At 47.5% G+C, this 15,658-nt stretch overlaps 1 protein-coding gene across 1 annotated transcript; it reads right to left on the bottom strand.

The window, feature by feature from the left end:
- Nucleotides 1-6,071: 6,071 nt before the first annotated feature.
- On the bottom strand, nt 6,072-13,961 carry LOC137440527 (sphingosine-1-phosphate transporter SPNS2-like; the record flags this gene model as incomplete). Its single annotated transcript, XM_068136748.1, has 5 exons — nt 6,072-6,080; nt 6,167-6,356; nt 9,079-9,231; nt 10,343-10,485; nt 13,895-13,961. Coding segments are annotated over 5 exons (562 nt in total), but the record flags the coding sequence as incomplete, so codon positions are not given.
- Nucleotides 13,962-15,658: the final 1,697 nt, after the last annotated feature.

The following is a 15,658-nucleotide window of genomic DNA, read 5'->3' as shown; positions in this document are numbered from 1 at the left end:
ACCGTGGCACCAAGCACCCCATCCAGTCTCTTCCTAAACCCCTCCAGTGATGGTGACACCACCACCTCCCTAGGCAGCACATTCAAATGGCCAATCTCTCTTTCTGTGAAGAACTTCTTCTTAACACCCAGCCTAAACTTCCCCTGGTGCAGCTTGAGGCTGTGTCCTCTTGTTCTGGTGATGATTGCCTGGGAGAAGAGACCAACCCCCACCCTGGCTACAACCTCCCTTCAGGTAGTTGTAGAGAGCAATAAGGACTCCCCTGAGCTTCCTCTTCTCCAGGTTCTCTGCCCACTGTGTGCAAGATCCCTTCCCTCCCCTGGCAGCACAGTGCTGTGAGGGGGACACAGGCATAGGCACTGTGACAGCTCAAGGGTGGTGCTGGTGCTAGCTGCGGATAGCCAAGACAGGGCTTAAGCGTGGGGTTTGCAACACTGAAATGCAGCTCCTGACTATGGAGAGCATGAACAAGGTATCTTAAAAGCCCTCTGTATGTAGTGGGATAAGAGCTGCTTTTTGTAGTGGTGTGGTATGAACAGCCACCACAAATCCTTTCTGCTGCTAGCACTCCCTCCTTACTTACTCCCATCTCACACATTCACATATTGGGACCCTCAGAGGTCATCTTGTCCAGCTCCCTTGCAGTAAGCCAGGACACCTCCAACTAGATCAGGCTGCCCAGGACCCCATTGAGTCTGAATCTCATACAGCCTTCTCAGTTGTGCTGGTACCAATGGGGCCAAGCAGGGATTCAGAGCTGGAAAGTGAGATGGGGCAGGGAATCTTTTGTTGAGGAGAAGCAGGGGAAAGAGGGGCTGGTTTTGCTTATCCTTTAACCTAAATCAGTTCTCTGGTGCAGTTCACCACATGGTTCCACAGTTATAGCAGTTAAAGGACTGGAAATGATCAAGAGGATTAACAGCTTTAACCTGGCCTCATCATTAGATGTTCATTGATCTGAGTCAGATGGAGCAGGTGACACAGCTTCAGGAGTGACACTGCCTCCATCAAAAAGCTTTTCACTCACATTTCACTTGTGAACCTTTTGCTTTTACACTGCAAAGAAACATAGGTGAAATGGGCTTAAAAAAACCCAAGGCTGGAACATCTCCCACATGCATTTCTCTCTTCCTCTGTGTGTTATGAAGAGCAGAGCACAGATGAAATGCTGCATAACCAGGCTTGTAAAAACCAGCTCCCCCATTCTCCACCAGTAAGGAGCCAAGCAAAACTCATTTCCTCTCCCCCAAAAGGCTGCTTTTTGCCCAGCTAACCCATTTCTTTTTGTGGCATCTAAAGAGAACACATTACTCCTGGAATCCCTCTTGGTAGTTGGGCATAACAGCCATGGAGATTTGGGTCCTGGTTATTGAAGCTTCCCCTTTTAATTGCCCTATGTTCAGGTTTTGTTATGTCGAATAGTCTGCAATTCACTGCTAAAACAAAGCTGGTAAGAAAGACAAGGTACACTTGGCTCTGAGGAAACATCCAGAGGGATGTCCTTTTGTGATGGGCTCATGAGCTTTGTCATTCTGACAGCCACAATAGCTGCCCTGGTCCCTGCTGCTTGCACAGGTGGTCTAGGGTGGGAGGTGGCACTGCTGTGTCATGGTGGTGACCACCACCACTGTCTTCCCCATACACCAGTTGGGATTGCCTAACCCCCCCAGACCATCTAACCCTGCCAGGAATAGTTTTGCTTTATTTAGCAAGTCTTGCACACTGACCTACAGAAAGCTTCCTCTATTTGTTTCTAAAATTGTCTTTGTTTCCCCCACATTCTCCCTCCCTATTCTTCCTTTTTGTGACTGGATTTGCTGCTTCTGTGATGGTGCCTGAGCCAGTCCCTGCAGCCCAGCTGATCACCTAGCAAACCTCCTCTTTCCCATTCTTCACTGTCCACTGGTCTAGACATAAAATTGTTTGCTTGACAAAGACCTCTAAGATCACTAAGATCTAAGTCCAACCATCGACCTAACACCACCATGGCCATTAACCCACGTGCCACAGTGCCATGTCTACAAGACACCTCCAGGGATGGTGACTCCACCATCTCCCTGGGCAGCCTGTTCCAATGCCTGACCACTCTTGCAGGAAAGACATTGTTTTCTAATATCCAAACCTAAACCTCCCCTGGCACAACCTGAGGCCATTTCCTCTTCTGTCCCTTATTATTGGGAGAAGAGACCAACCCCTACCTCACTCCAGCATCCTTTCAGGCACTTGTAGAGAGCAATGATGCCCCCAATCAGCCTCCTCTTCTCCAGATTAAACAATCCCAGCTATGGAAATCTCAGCTGCCAAGCTCAGAAACACAAACCCAATAAACTAAGGTGCTGACAGTCTGAAGTCATGTGTCATTCTCCCAGGCAACCAGCACCAGAACAAGAGGACACAGGCTCAAGCTGCACCAGGGGAAGTTTAGGCTGGAGGTGAGGAGAAAGTTCTTCCCAGAGAGAGTTGTTAGCCATTGGAATGTGCTGCCCAGGGGGGTGGTGGAGTCCTCATCCCTGGAGGTGTTCAAGAGGGGATTGGATGTGGCACTTGGTGCCATGGTCTAGTAGTCATGAGGTGTTGGGTGACAGGTTGGACTTGATGATCTCTGAGGTCTTTTCCAACCTTGTTGATTCTATGATTCTATTCTATTCTATGTAGCATGGGCACAGGTGGACTCACAGGATCTGCTCTGAAATCTGTCCTACTACAGCTTTGCAGATGCTGCTACTGGGATTCTGTGGCTGAACAGATTAGACTGATCTTGGGAAAGATGTACTCAACTCTTCTGAATGCAGCACCAACATGCCCTGCCTGCTCATGCAGTACTGAGACAGGCAACTGCTTGCCTTAAGGTTGTATGAATGGTGCACATGTAGCATATGAATTGCTACACACAGCAAGCAAGACTTGCCCCTTTCTGCAGGAATTCAGCACAAGTCCTGTGAATTAGTCACTGACATGCTACAGGCTGCAGAGTGCTCCAGTCTGGAATTGTTCATAGTATCACAGTATCATAGAATCAGTCAGGGTTGAAAGGGACCACAAGGATCATCTAGTTCCAACACCCCTGCCATGGGCAGGGACACCCCACACTAGATCAGGCTGGCCAGAGCCTCATCCAGCCTGGGCTTAAACACCCCCAGGGACGGGGTCTCGACCACCGTGTTTCCATGAAACACTTGTTGTAGCATCTGGGTACTGGTAAAAGAGGAAGAAGAGGAAGATCAAAAAGTAGGACAAAAGATAGTGGCATGAAACAAAATAAAAAGAGTCAGTCCCTCAGCTGCTGATGGGGATTTATGGAAATCAGTTCACCCACTGCAAAGGGCAGATGAGGATATGTGGCATTTTTGCTGGAGAGAGACTCTAGGGATGCTCACTGCAAATAGGGCAACCTCTAGAACAGACTGATAGCTCCTGACACTGGCATGGTTTTGACTCCTCACACACTTCTCGAAGCCCCATTTCACACTGGGATTTCAGCTCTAGACATCTACCCTCTCCAGAATCCAGCTGCGCTGTCTGGCATCCCATCATCTTTGTTTGCTGTTCAGTTGCTCATCTGTGATGAGCCAATAGAAGCTTTGCCCACACCCCAAGTGTTTTTGTTTATAGGATCTGTTAGCATTGTCAAAATGATAAATAGAGGAGGTTTCAGAATGGTCACACCAGCAGCTCTCACAGTAAAATCTAAGCAGGGTATAAACCACTTCCTTGGCGGTCTGCAAAGTGCATGTCATTGTTTCAGACAGGAAAGACCTCAAAGATCGAGTCCAACCATTGACCTAACACCACCACCATGGCCATTAAACCATGTCCCCAAGAGCCATGTCCACACATGGCTTGAGCACCTCCAGGGACAGTGACTCCACCACCTCCCTGGGCAGCCTGTTCCAATGCCTGACATCTGTCTGCATCTTCATTATTTACTTTCCTCTCCGAAATGCTGGGTAAGGCTCCCACAGTACTCTTGGATTTGCAGCAAGTCTCACTGATGTCAGCGCTGGGCAAGACTGATGCCTCAGAAAGAGGTAAATCACCCCCACCATGTCAGCAAAAGGTCCCTGGGGCTGAGACAGAGAGGCTGTAGAAGCTCTGTGGCAAGGTTTCACCCTGGGACTTGCTGTCTCTGCAAGACCATAAAACGTCTTGGAGGAATTGATAGAGATGTTGAAATTGAGGTACAACAGGAACTTGGAACAGTGTCAAAAGGAAGGCAAAGCAAAGCATCTCTCTCCAGTCATTTGGAGCTTTAAACCAGTGTAAAATCTGCTGCTGCAGTGTCTGAGCAGAGCAACGTGATGATGCCATGCAGCTAATGGGTTTCAAGAGACAGGTTTGAAACCCAGCATTTCAAAGAGGAAATATCTCAGGCAGAATGGGACCTAAAGATATGTAGATGGCTGTTTTAAGGAGCTGGACTAGGGCACACAAATCCACAGGCTGCAAGGGAAACAGAATAAGAACTACCTGGGCTACAGAGCCAGTTGAGAGAGCAGAAGATAAACACACAAGTGTCTGGGCAGCTAGGTGATAGGAACGCTGCTATATTCCACTCTTCCAGCCACTTCTACCACTGGCAATCATATACTGGAGTAGCATGAACAGATTGGATGGAAAGAAGAACTCTCTCTACCTGCTCCAGGTAGGAGTGGCTGCTACAGAACTGGAACAGCAGCTGCCCTCAGGGACCAAATCCATCTGCAAGACAGGACTGAGCGGGAGAGAAAATGCATGTGTGTTCAGGGGAGGAAGGGAGCAGAGAGCTGACAGCCTGTGAGGGACAGGTGATCATGCTAATGGAAATGCAGGTCTTCTCCAGGAAAAAATGCAAACCCCCCAAAGCCAAGAAATTAAAAAGCAAAGGCTCTGCTGATCCTTGCTGGAGTGCTGAACACTTCATTTAAGCTGATGCCAGAATAAGTTGGTGTTAAAATCTCCTGACTGCTGACTAGATCAGGGAGGAAGACAGCGATGTGGTGGCCATCACAGCTGAATGGTGAGAGAATATCATCTTATAGGGACTCATCTAAATGCCTGGAAGAGATAATTTTAAAGCTTTGAGCCAGTGAGGGGTCCAGAACCACTAACCCTTCCATTTTAGCATGGTGTGATCAATGACAGAAGTCTAAGAACAGTCACAGCAGAGGAGGTCTGCAAGAGCCACCACCCTGGGGCGCAGGCCAGAACATGGCTCTTGCCTCTCACAGTCATACAGAACTCAAGGATGCTGTTTCAGGATGACAGCCAGGGCACAACCATCAAGGAAGCTATCAGAAATGAGAAAAGCCACCCAGAAATCTTACTGTACTTTCCCCACATTTTGAGTCCATCCTATCTAGGTGATCCATCTCCAACCATCTCTTGCTTTCCCTGCTAAAACTTCTCCCAGGTCCTAGGCTTCTCTCCAGTACACTGAAAGGAAACCTGGGGCCTCTTCAGTGTATTTGATTTTTGCTCTCTGCTGGAAGCAAGATTCTAGCCTGAGGCTGGATTACTATACTTGAGTTTTCCCTTTTCCCTTCAGTCTTTTTGTCTGGATCTATCTGATGCCTTGATTACAAACACTCAGGGAGGGGGCATCTTTCAATCTCCATTTGAGCAGCACAAGTACTGTGGGTTCCTGGGCTGTGACTGGGATTTTGGGTGCTATGGCAATACAGATAACAACAAATTGAAATGACCTGACAATTAACACTGCTCTGCAGCAAGCTACCCACGTATGGAAATGAATGGTACTTGCAGGTAGCCAAAAGCATGCCCACAGACAAGTTATTGTGCAATTATCATTTGGTATCACTGCAGCTCCAATACCCTTATTGCATGGGGAGTGGCCAATTTTCCAATACCAAAGAATTAGGCAAGAGAATAGAGGTATGGATAGAGGTACAGAGAGAGCACTTGGAAGGCAGGGAGCTGTGGGTTTCCGTGCATGCACTATATCCCCAGCTCTGAGTTCTGAGGACAGTTTACTAAGTGGGGTTAAGCAGCTGAGACATCATTATCCCTTCCAGGCACATCTAGATTGTGCCACAATGAAGGACATTCAGAAGGGGAGAAGCAAAGCCAACGTCTCAAGCTTCCTGCAGGCAACAACACAGGGAGTGTTCTGAGGAGTTTAGCAGGGAGGGTAAGAGTGAGGCTGGCATATGCAAAGGATTATACTTACATAGGCTCCCACAATGCTGCTCTTGGCAGCAACGAAGATCAGACAGATGAAGATGGCTGATCCTAGCATGCCAACGGCACAGACAAGGGGATCAGCTCGCTGGGTTTTTGACCGGCACCATTTGGTTGCCCCTGCCCCGGTGATCACACCCAGGAAACCAGTGAAGCAGGTGATTGCTCCAAAGATCAAGCTAGTAAAAAGGACAAAAAACCAACAAACAAACAAAAAGAGAGACAGGTTTATTTATTGGAGTTCCCCCCCTCTTCCCTCCTCCCCCCCTTACCCCCTCAAAGGACTTAATCTTTGAACAAATTACTAGGGGAAACGGACTACTAGAAACCTGAACATTGGCTTTCCAGATTCAAAAGAAAACAAAGGAGCTCCCCTGCTGAGGGCTTGTGGTTTTAGCACTCTTCCCCTGCAGTTAGGAAAAACACAGCGTAGGAAACTCAGCCTCGCACACAGGCGCTGATCAAAATGCAAAGGGGTGCAGAGGTCTCATGCTGCTGCTCCGGGTGGGGCTGAGCTTCCTACAAGGTGCATTGTACAGCTGCTTGTGTATGCACACAGCTAAGTAATAGCTTCACATTGATCAGATAAGGGGAAAGTCACAGGCAGAACGCTATGAAGCTGAAGGGAAAGGAAGCCTAACAAAACTGTGATACAGAAGCAGAAAAGAGACTTTTGTCTATGCCTTAGAGGGTGTTCGGAGAGCTGAGAACTTGGGTTTTGAAGCCCCATACTAAAGAGACTTCCAACACACTTTGACTTCCTAACCCCTTTCAGACCACTTCAAGGCAGCTTTCTTTTGCTGTTAGGTTATACCTTTGAAATGTGCTCTTTTAAATTTAAAGGGCCAGGAGCTGCCTAAGATTCTCCATGCTGCAGAGGTTCAGGACTCGGATTACAGAATCTTTGGCAGCTCCGTTACAGTAGCTCCAGGGCAGCTCGAAATGTAGGTGTCATCAAGGAGTGGAAAAGTTCCCTTGGTAAACAGCAGATGGGCAGTCAGAGTGGAGCTGTACTTTTCTGCTCGCTGCATTTCTGCAGGACAGCCTGAGACTGCCCGCTGGGCGCTCTGGTTGATGGCCCTCCAAACCACTAAGTGCTTTACTTGAGGGTGGGATTGTGTCAGCTCCAGCAAGAAGGTTTTCCCGATGTTATTTCCCCTCCCCACCCCACCCCCAGGCTAAAAAAGCAGAAGAGCTGACAGAAGAAAAGAAAAAAAAAAAAAAAAAAGAGAGAGAAAAGAAAAAAGAAAAAAATAAGAAAAAAAGAAGAAGGAAGAAAGAAGAAAGTAGAAAGAAGAAAAAAAAAAGACAAGAATAAAGACAAAGAAAAAGAAGGAGGAAGGGAGAAGGAGGAAGGGAGAAGGAGGAAGGGAGAAGGAGGAAGGGAGAAGGAGGAAGGGAGAAGGAGGAAGGGAGAAGGAGGAAGGGAGAAGGAGGAAGGGAGAAGGAGGAAGGGAGAAGGAGGAAGGGAGAAGGAGGAAGGGAGAAGGAGGAAGGGAGAAGGAGGAAGGGAGAAGGAGGAAGGGAGAAGGAGGAAGGGAGAAGGAGGAAGGGAGAAGGAGGAAGGGAGAAGGAGGAAGGGAGAAGGAGGAAGGGAGAAGGAGGAAGGGAGAAGGAGGAAGGGAGAAGGAGGAAGGGAGAAGGAGGAAGGGAGAAGGAGGAAGGGAGAAGGAGGAAGGGAGAAGGAGGAAGGGAGAAGGAGGAAGGGAGAAGGAGGAAGGGAGAAGGAGGAAGGGAGAAGGAGGAAGGGAGAAGGAGGAAGGGAGAAGGAGGAAGGGAGAAGGAGGAAGGGAGAAGGAGGAAGGGAGAAGGAGGAAGGGAGAAGGAGGAAGGGAGAAGGAGGAAGGGAGAAGGAGGAAGGGAGAAGGAGGAAGGGAGAAGGAGGAAGGGAGAAGGAGGAAGGGAGAAGGAGGAAGGGAGAAGGAGGAAGGGAGAAGGAGGAAGGGAGAAGGAGGAAGGGAGAAGGAGGAAGGGAGAAGGAGGAAGGGAGAAGGAGGAAGGGAGAAGGAGGAAGGGAGAAGGAGGAAGAAGAAGAAGAAAAAGAAAAAAGAAGAAAAAATAAGAAAGAAGAAGAAAAAAGAAGAAAGAAGAAGATAAAAGAAGAAAGAAGAAGAAAAAAGAAGAAGAAAAAAGAAGAAGAAAAAAGAAGAAGAAAAAAGAAGAAGAAGAAAAAAGAAAAAGCAGCAGCAGCATTTTTCTGTCTCTTTTATTCACCTGGAGAAATGCTTTTTTAGCATTTCATGGCTTGTGCCATCCAGGTAAAGCACAAAACAATGGATTACTTTTCCCAGCTTCTGGGCTGCAAGTGATGTTATATAACTGGGACTGGCAAAAAAACCCCAAACCACTGCATAACACTGAGCACTGCAGACCCAGATCTCTGTACCATCCTTCAGCCAAACTCAGCACACATAGCAGCATACAGAGCACTGAAGCACGCTGCTCCCTCATGTAGAAGCAGAAGTCTTCATGGTTAGCCTCTGTAGCCTTTAGGGGAAGCAGTCCAACCTCTGAATTACAGCCACCACTGTGGCTACCCAACCTGCCAGCTTCCTCTGCTGCTATCACAGCTTAAGTATGGGGCTTCGAAACCCAAGTTCTCAGCTCTCCAAACACCCTCTGAGGCACAGACAAAAGTCTCTTTTCGACTTCTGCACCACAGTCTGGGAACCAAGACAGAGCTGAGGTCACCACTTCTCCCTTGGTTTGACTTCATGCACTGAAGAAGAGAAATAAAGCCTCGTTTACAAATCCCAGCACTTCCTACCATTGTTGTAAAGGCCTAGAGGAAATTACTGACATTCTAGTAACTTGACCCTCTGGGACCTGCCTGTTTCCTCTGGTAAATAAGCCCAACACTCTCTTCTCCCCATCTTTAAAGCAGCTGAGTCTGAATCTCACCTGTCTTTGGTGCCACAGGGCTGTGAGCTGCAGGTTTCTGCTGTCTTCTGCACCACCTGCGCTCTGTGAAGGTAGAGAGGGATCCACATGCCCAGTGCCCCTGTGGCAAAGGAGACGGCTGAGGTGGCCAACGATGAGAACACATAGCTGCGGCTGCGGAGATGCAAGAGGTGAAACCAAGAGGAGGTTTAGTGGTAAAAGTTAGGAAGCAGGAGCCCCAGACAGCTGGCAGTGCTTTGGTGGCAAAACAGTGTTCTCCCAGACTAGCCACCTCCCTTTGCCAAGGGGCAGAAACAATGCAAGGTACAAAGCAGTGGAGGATAAGAGGCATGGAATAGTTCTTCGTATGTGATGCTCTGTTGATAGTAACTTACTTAGCTCTTCAGATTTGCCTCACATTTTTCATGGGACTTTTGTCACTACTTAGCCACTAAATCACCTCTTTACCTGCATGACCACTTTCACTTCTCCCTCCCCACTATTACTCTTTGGATAAACTACCTACATAAGCAATGCAGAAACATTGACAAATGCTCCTGTCTATAAGCCACCATCAATTTTCATAGCCCTTTGATACTGGATGGCAGTAGCAGGGAGACAAATCTAGCCAGCAGTTCCAAAAATGAGGGACACCAGAAGTTTCCCATCAGAATTCCAAGAGAACACTGAATTCAGAAGTGATTGCACATTCACAGCCAGCGCTCTGGAAGCAAGCAGAGCTGCTGCACCACTGGTGAGCACACAAACCTTTCTGCACAGCTCCACATTTTTCCACACATGAGCACATTCAGTGCTTGGGCATTCAGTCACACCTGGCTGTCTTACACAGATACATTTAAATCTGCCTTATTTTGCAAGCTTTTGTGTATTTCCCACTCTTAAGTCGCTCTGCCACTTAACTCTCCCCTCAGCAGCGTAGCTCCCTCATGGAAGAAAAAGGGTCTAAGTGTCTGAACAAGAGTGGCACAACAATTAATACAGGAATACAGCATCTTCTACACTTCAAAAGCCTTGATTTGTCTGAAGCATGAGCCAAACAAAGCATTGGGATCTCTTAGATCTCAGTCTTGGAAGTGTTAGAGCAGAAGTAGGAAGCCATCATCATCATCACTGTACCTCATGAAAACATAGGTGCACAGACTAAGCTTCCCCCAGCTCCCTGCATGGTGCCACTTTCCAGTCCCCCAGTGCTAAGAGCACAGGCCACTGGATGTTCCAATTCACCATTAGGGACAGGGAATGGTTTTGGCTGAAGTGCTCTTACTTCCTAATCAGTGCTTTCATGTCTCTTAGCCATGAGGTCTGAGCCTTCAGCTGGGCCCCGAGTTGTTCAGCATTTCCTCTTTTAGCAGCAGGTACAAATATCAAGATGAGTGTCCCTGTTATCATTCCCAGCAGTGGAGATACCTGCAAGAAAGGAGCAGGGAATTAGCACAGGAGTCAGCAGGGCTTGCTGTCACCAGGCAGGAAGGAGGAGATTACATTTATTTAGTTTCAGCAGCTTGATTCTTTACAGTTAGGCAGAATCTGTAAGCACACTGAGGCATCTGCTCCTTCCTTCCTCCCTGTCATTCCCTGGACTCTTATCTCACTCTGGAAGCATGCAGCTTTGAGAATGCTCTGACTGAAGCAGTCCTACTAAAGTTCCAAGATTCATCTAAATTTGGTTCTTCAGTGACATTTAACTCTTTGGAAACCAATTCCCAGCTGGGCTGAGAGACCAGCTAGTTTCTGGAAGCATGTAGGAGCCTTTTAAAGGCAGTGAGGCCAGGGGAAGGATTTCTGGACCTTGGAAGCATGATGGCTTGGCAAATCCTTGCTTGACATGCATCCCTCTTTCACCTAACCCACAACAGCTTGCCATTTTCAGGCAGCTTCATCAGATTACCTCAGTGGACAGCAGACCAAGAAATATTGAAAACTGAGGCTGGAAGATGCATTGAAGGGTTAGATTTCCCAGTTTCACAGAATCACCAAGGTTGGAAGAGACCTCAAGGATCATTGAGTCCAAGCTGCCACCCAACACCTCATGACTAAACCATGGCACCAAGTGCCACGTCCAATCCCCTCTTGAACACCTCCAGGGATGGGGACTCCACCACCTCCCTGGGCAGCACATTCCAATGGCTAACAACTCTCTCTGGGAAGAACTTTCTCCTCACCTCCAGCCTAAACCTCCCCTGGTGCAGCTTGAGACTGTGTCCTCTTGTTCTGTTGCTGGTTATCTGGGAGGAAGAGACCAACCCCCAGCCTCCCTTCAGGTAGTGTAGACAGCAATAAGGTCTCCCCTGAGCCTCCCCTTCTCCAGGCTAAGCAACCCCAGCTCCCTCAGCCTCTCCTCATAGGACTTGTGCTTGAGGCCTCTCCCCAGCCTCATTGCCCTTCTCTGGACATGTTCAAGTCTCTCAATGTCCTTCTTAAACTGAGGGGCAAATCTTTTCTCCCAATCACTAGATAGAAATCCAAAGATCCCAGAGTGTTTTGCAAGCTACAAAGAGGATTCCTGTTTTGACACTGGAATTCCCTCATTGTCAGGATGGAAAATAGCTGTGTTAGGGACACAGGAACATTTTTTTTGGTCACTGAACTATCATCTCTTCTATGCAGGCTATTTTAAACATAAATTCCTGCTCCCAAACACCCCTTGTGCTTCCAATAATAACCTGAGAATGGCCTTTCCACAGAGAGCAGTGTTTCATGACCAAAGATGACAAACTCAGAATTCTGCTAGGGAAAGCAAGACAAAAATAGTTCAGAACTGGAAAGTCAGGAAAATCCTTCATCCAGGGATAGAGGCAGCCTGACACTGTGTCCTCAGCACATTTGAACAGAAGACACAGCACTGGGTTGGGGGGGGAAAATGGAAATGTTGAGGTTTTTTCAAGGGCCATATAATTGAAGCCTCTCTGATTTCTATCTAAAGGCTTAACCCCCAGCAGGACAATACCCACTGATACTCAGCAGTGCTCCAGGGAAACACTGACATTGCTGTGAGATCCAGAGACAAAGCTGCCACTTGCCAATGTGCCCTTTTGGCTTCTTCAGCCCACTGAAGTACAGATTACTCCTGACCTCTCTTGGATTTGGAGACCACAGAGGCAAGCATCACCTGGGGAAACCTTTTACATCTTTCAAGAGCACAATGATTGCCATAGGGACAGAAGCTGCTTTATGCTGATGTCTGGAAGCATCCTTGCTGTTGGACTGCAAAAGCTAAGCAGTGCTGTCCAAAGCAACCACCAGAGAGACATGCAGCTTGTCAGATTCCCCTTGATCTACAACTACCTGAAGGGTGGTTGTAGACAAGAGGGGGTTGGTATCTTCTCCCAGGCAACCAGCACCAGAACAAGAGGACACAGCCTCAAGCTGCACCAGGGCAAGTTTAGGCTTGAGGTGAGGAGAAAGTTCCTCACAGAGAGAGTTGTTAACCATTGGAATGTGCTGCCCAGGGAGGTGGTGGACTCCCCATCCCTGGAGGTGTTCAAGAGGGGATTGGATGTGGCACTTGGTGCAATGGTTTAGTACTCATGAGATGTTGGGTGACAGGTTGGACTTGATCATCTTTGAGGTCTTTTCCAACCTTATTGATTCTATGATCCTGTACAATCAGGGAGCCATGGAGCACTCTGTCACAGTGGAAATCATGATCCCATAAGAGGTACAGCATGCAACAGCCTGGATTTCTCAGGATAACTATGGACACTTCATCTGAAGAGAAAGATGCTGGTGAGGAACTCTTTGCACACATTAATCATTTGGGTTTTACAGAGAGAAACACATGAGTGCTCCAATGAATCAACCTGCTTAAAGCCCATTGATCAGGGTGAGGAGAAGCTTTGGGCTTTCATATTCCTTACGCTGGTCTCTACTCAAAAGTTAATTTTGCCCTTGGAGTATTTCTGCTACTGAATGAGGTGGCCATCCTCTTGGTGTGAAGATGTAGACTAATCAACTTTTCATTTCTGGTTGACAGCTGGAAAAGCCTCTCCACAGCTGGAAAAGCCTCTCCACAGCTGGAAAAGCCTCTCCACCCTCCCAGCTGCAGATGACCTGCTCACGGCGATTTTCCTGGCTTGGCTTACCCTTGGTGGACAGGGAGGGAATGGCCTGGGTCACAGAGGGGTGCATTGGCTTGAGATGGGAATCCATGCATTTCATCACCTGCTGTTAAAAATGGTGTTGGCCTGAGCTCCATGAGAATTGTTGTCTTCACCAAGTGCCAGAGCCAGAGAATGCACCTCATGGGGGCTCGTGCCAGCCAGCCTGCCAAAGGTCAGACAACAGTTCTGCTGGGCCACTTCCTCTCAGCTCTTTCAAGACATCTTTGTGTGCAGGATCTGTTTGTGCCTATGTGATTGGAGTGTATTATCTTTTCAACACATTTATCAGGGGCCCAAGAGGTTAAAATAGAAGGAAACCGACTGTCTCAGGGCAGAAAAACAAGCGGAAACTGGAACAAAGTGTTTTTTCCTCAAAGCAGGAAGCCATTCTCGGAGTTTCTTGACAGCAGGTCACTGTGGAGTTGATTTAAGGCCAATGGCTCATCAAGAAATCATGGATGGGCTGATAATGAAGTGATTGGGAAAAAAATCTCGCTCCCAGGCAGGGAGAAACCAAAGCACAAGCAGTCAAACCCACATACTGCTCCTGTTTGCTTAGAGAGTGCATCTGCTATGCACTTAATATCCCTAGATATGACTCCCAATCCTCTTACCTTCTAGGTATAACAACAGATTGAGGAGCTGTGTGACAGAAGTCTCCCCATCACTGATCCACCCTTGCAGCTCACATGAAGGTGGTATTAGGAGTGGCTTACCCGCAACGCCCAGTGCCAGTCTCCAGCAACCTGCTTCACACTCGACCCAGTGATGTATCCCAAGCCACTGCAAGAAATACAAAGATGAGAGTCAGTCAGAGCCTTAGCAGACTACCACAGCCAGGCTGCTCTTAAAGCAGCATAAAAAGAGACACAATCAAATTTGTGTCCTAGGCTCTCTTTTTCAGCAGGAAGAAACACAGGGCATGAAGGTGAAGCAGATGGTGGCTAATGCCTAACTCTTCCCAGCACTGTTGATCTAGAAATGCTCAAAGGTGAGGGAAATTTGGGAACTGATCTCAAATTTATGGCTGACCTTTCAATTTACAGTGGATGGAAACACAGCCTCAACAAGAATTTCTCTCCCAATTTAAATGCCACATCAGACCTTCCTGTGCACTAATAGGAATGCTTAACAAATCCACATTCAAGCTCTCAGTTAAGAAGTGCCCTTCAAGGACAGACCACATTCCATCACTAACTACATTTCTTTTTGGGCCTTGTAATTTAATAGTACTCAGTTCTAATTACCCATGAAGAAACAGTTTTCCATAAGCTTGTCAGAAAAAAACCAAGAAGAAGGTGACAAGTGTGCTGGGAGAACATCAGACCTGACTCTTGGAAGTGCCTTCTGAATGACAAAAGTTACCACAGGAGCTTCAGCCACGTGCTAAGAATTGCACTGTGGTGACAAAAGGTGGCTCACAGGGTAAAGGTGAACATGACCAAGAGTCTCTCCAAGTGAACAGAAGGGAGTGAAAATCCCTTCCTCAGACCTGCTGCATTTGTTGCTGAGATTGCCTTGGTTAAAAGCTGCCAGGATGGCTGTGGGGCAGCTGCCAGCCATCACAGGCTTTTAGTGCGCAGATGGCTAAGTTTTGCAGGTTGTCATCTACAGTCACCCCAAATCTGGGGGATTCTTACACAGACACGCCCCCACATCAAACCATGGATTCACATATCTGTTGGATGTTGAGATAATGAAGGCCCAGAATCATAAAACTGTTATGGTTGGAAGAGACCTTTCAGGTCACTGAGTCCAATCATCAACCCACCACCACCATGGTCATTAAACCATGTCCCAGAGTGCCATATCTGCATGGTTTTTGAACACCTCCAGGGATGGTGACTCCACTGTCTCCCTGGGCAACCTCTTCCAAAGCCTGACCACTCTTGTAGTGAAGAAATTTTTCCTAATATCCAAGCTAAACCTCCTTTGGGCACAAGTTGAAGCTATCTCTCCTTGTCCTATTGTTAGTTACGTGGGAAAAGAAACCAAAACCCACATCTCATTCCAAACTCCTTTTAGGTAGTTGTAGAGAGCAATAAGGTCTCCCCTCAGCCTTCCCTTCCAGGCCAAACAGGATTAATATTTGTCACTCCTTGCTAGTCACAGTTCACTGAATTCTCATTGTAAGCAACTGGCATCCTTGGCCCTCTTGGGAAAAGAGTCTGCTCACCAGTTAAGGACTTTGCTGTCCCTTTTTTTCTCAAGAGGGATGTGTGTGAGTTTGATCTCAGGATGAATGTTCTAACTTGTAAAATGCACCATCAGAAACCAGAAGTTTTACCCTGAGTTTAGAATAGAATAGAACAGAACAGAACAGAACAGAATAGAATAGACCAGACCAGACCAGACCAGACCAGGTTGCAAAAGACCTTTGAGATCATCAAGTCCAACCTATCAGCCAACACCATCTAATCAACTAAACCATGGCACCAAGCACCCCATCCACTCTCTTCCTAAACACCTCCAGTGATGGT

This window comes from Melanerpes formicivorus, unplaced genomic scaffold, assembly GCF_026170545.1.
Source record: "Melanerpes formicivorus ecotype bairdi unplaced genomic scaffold, bMelFor1.0.p_v2 SCAF_3156, whole genome shotgun sequence".
Taxonomy (NCBI): Eukaryota; Metazoa; Chordata; class Aves; order Piciformes; family Picidae; genus Melanerpes; species Melanerpes formicivorus.
The sequence above is the reverse complement of the archived record's forward strand: the minus strand, read 5'-3'. Positions and strand labels throughout refer to the sequence as shown.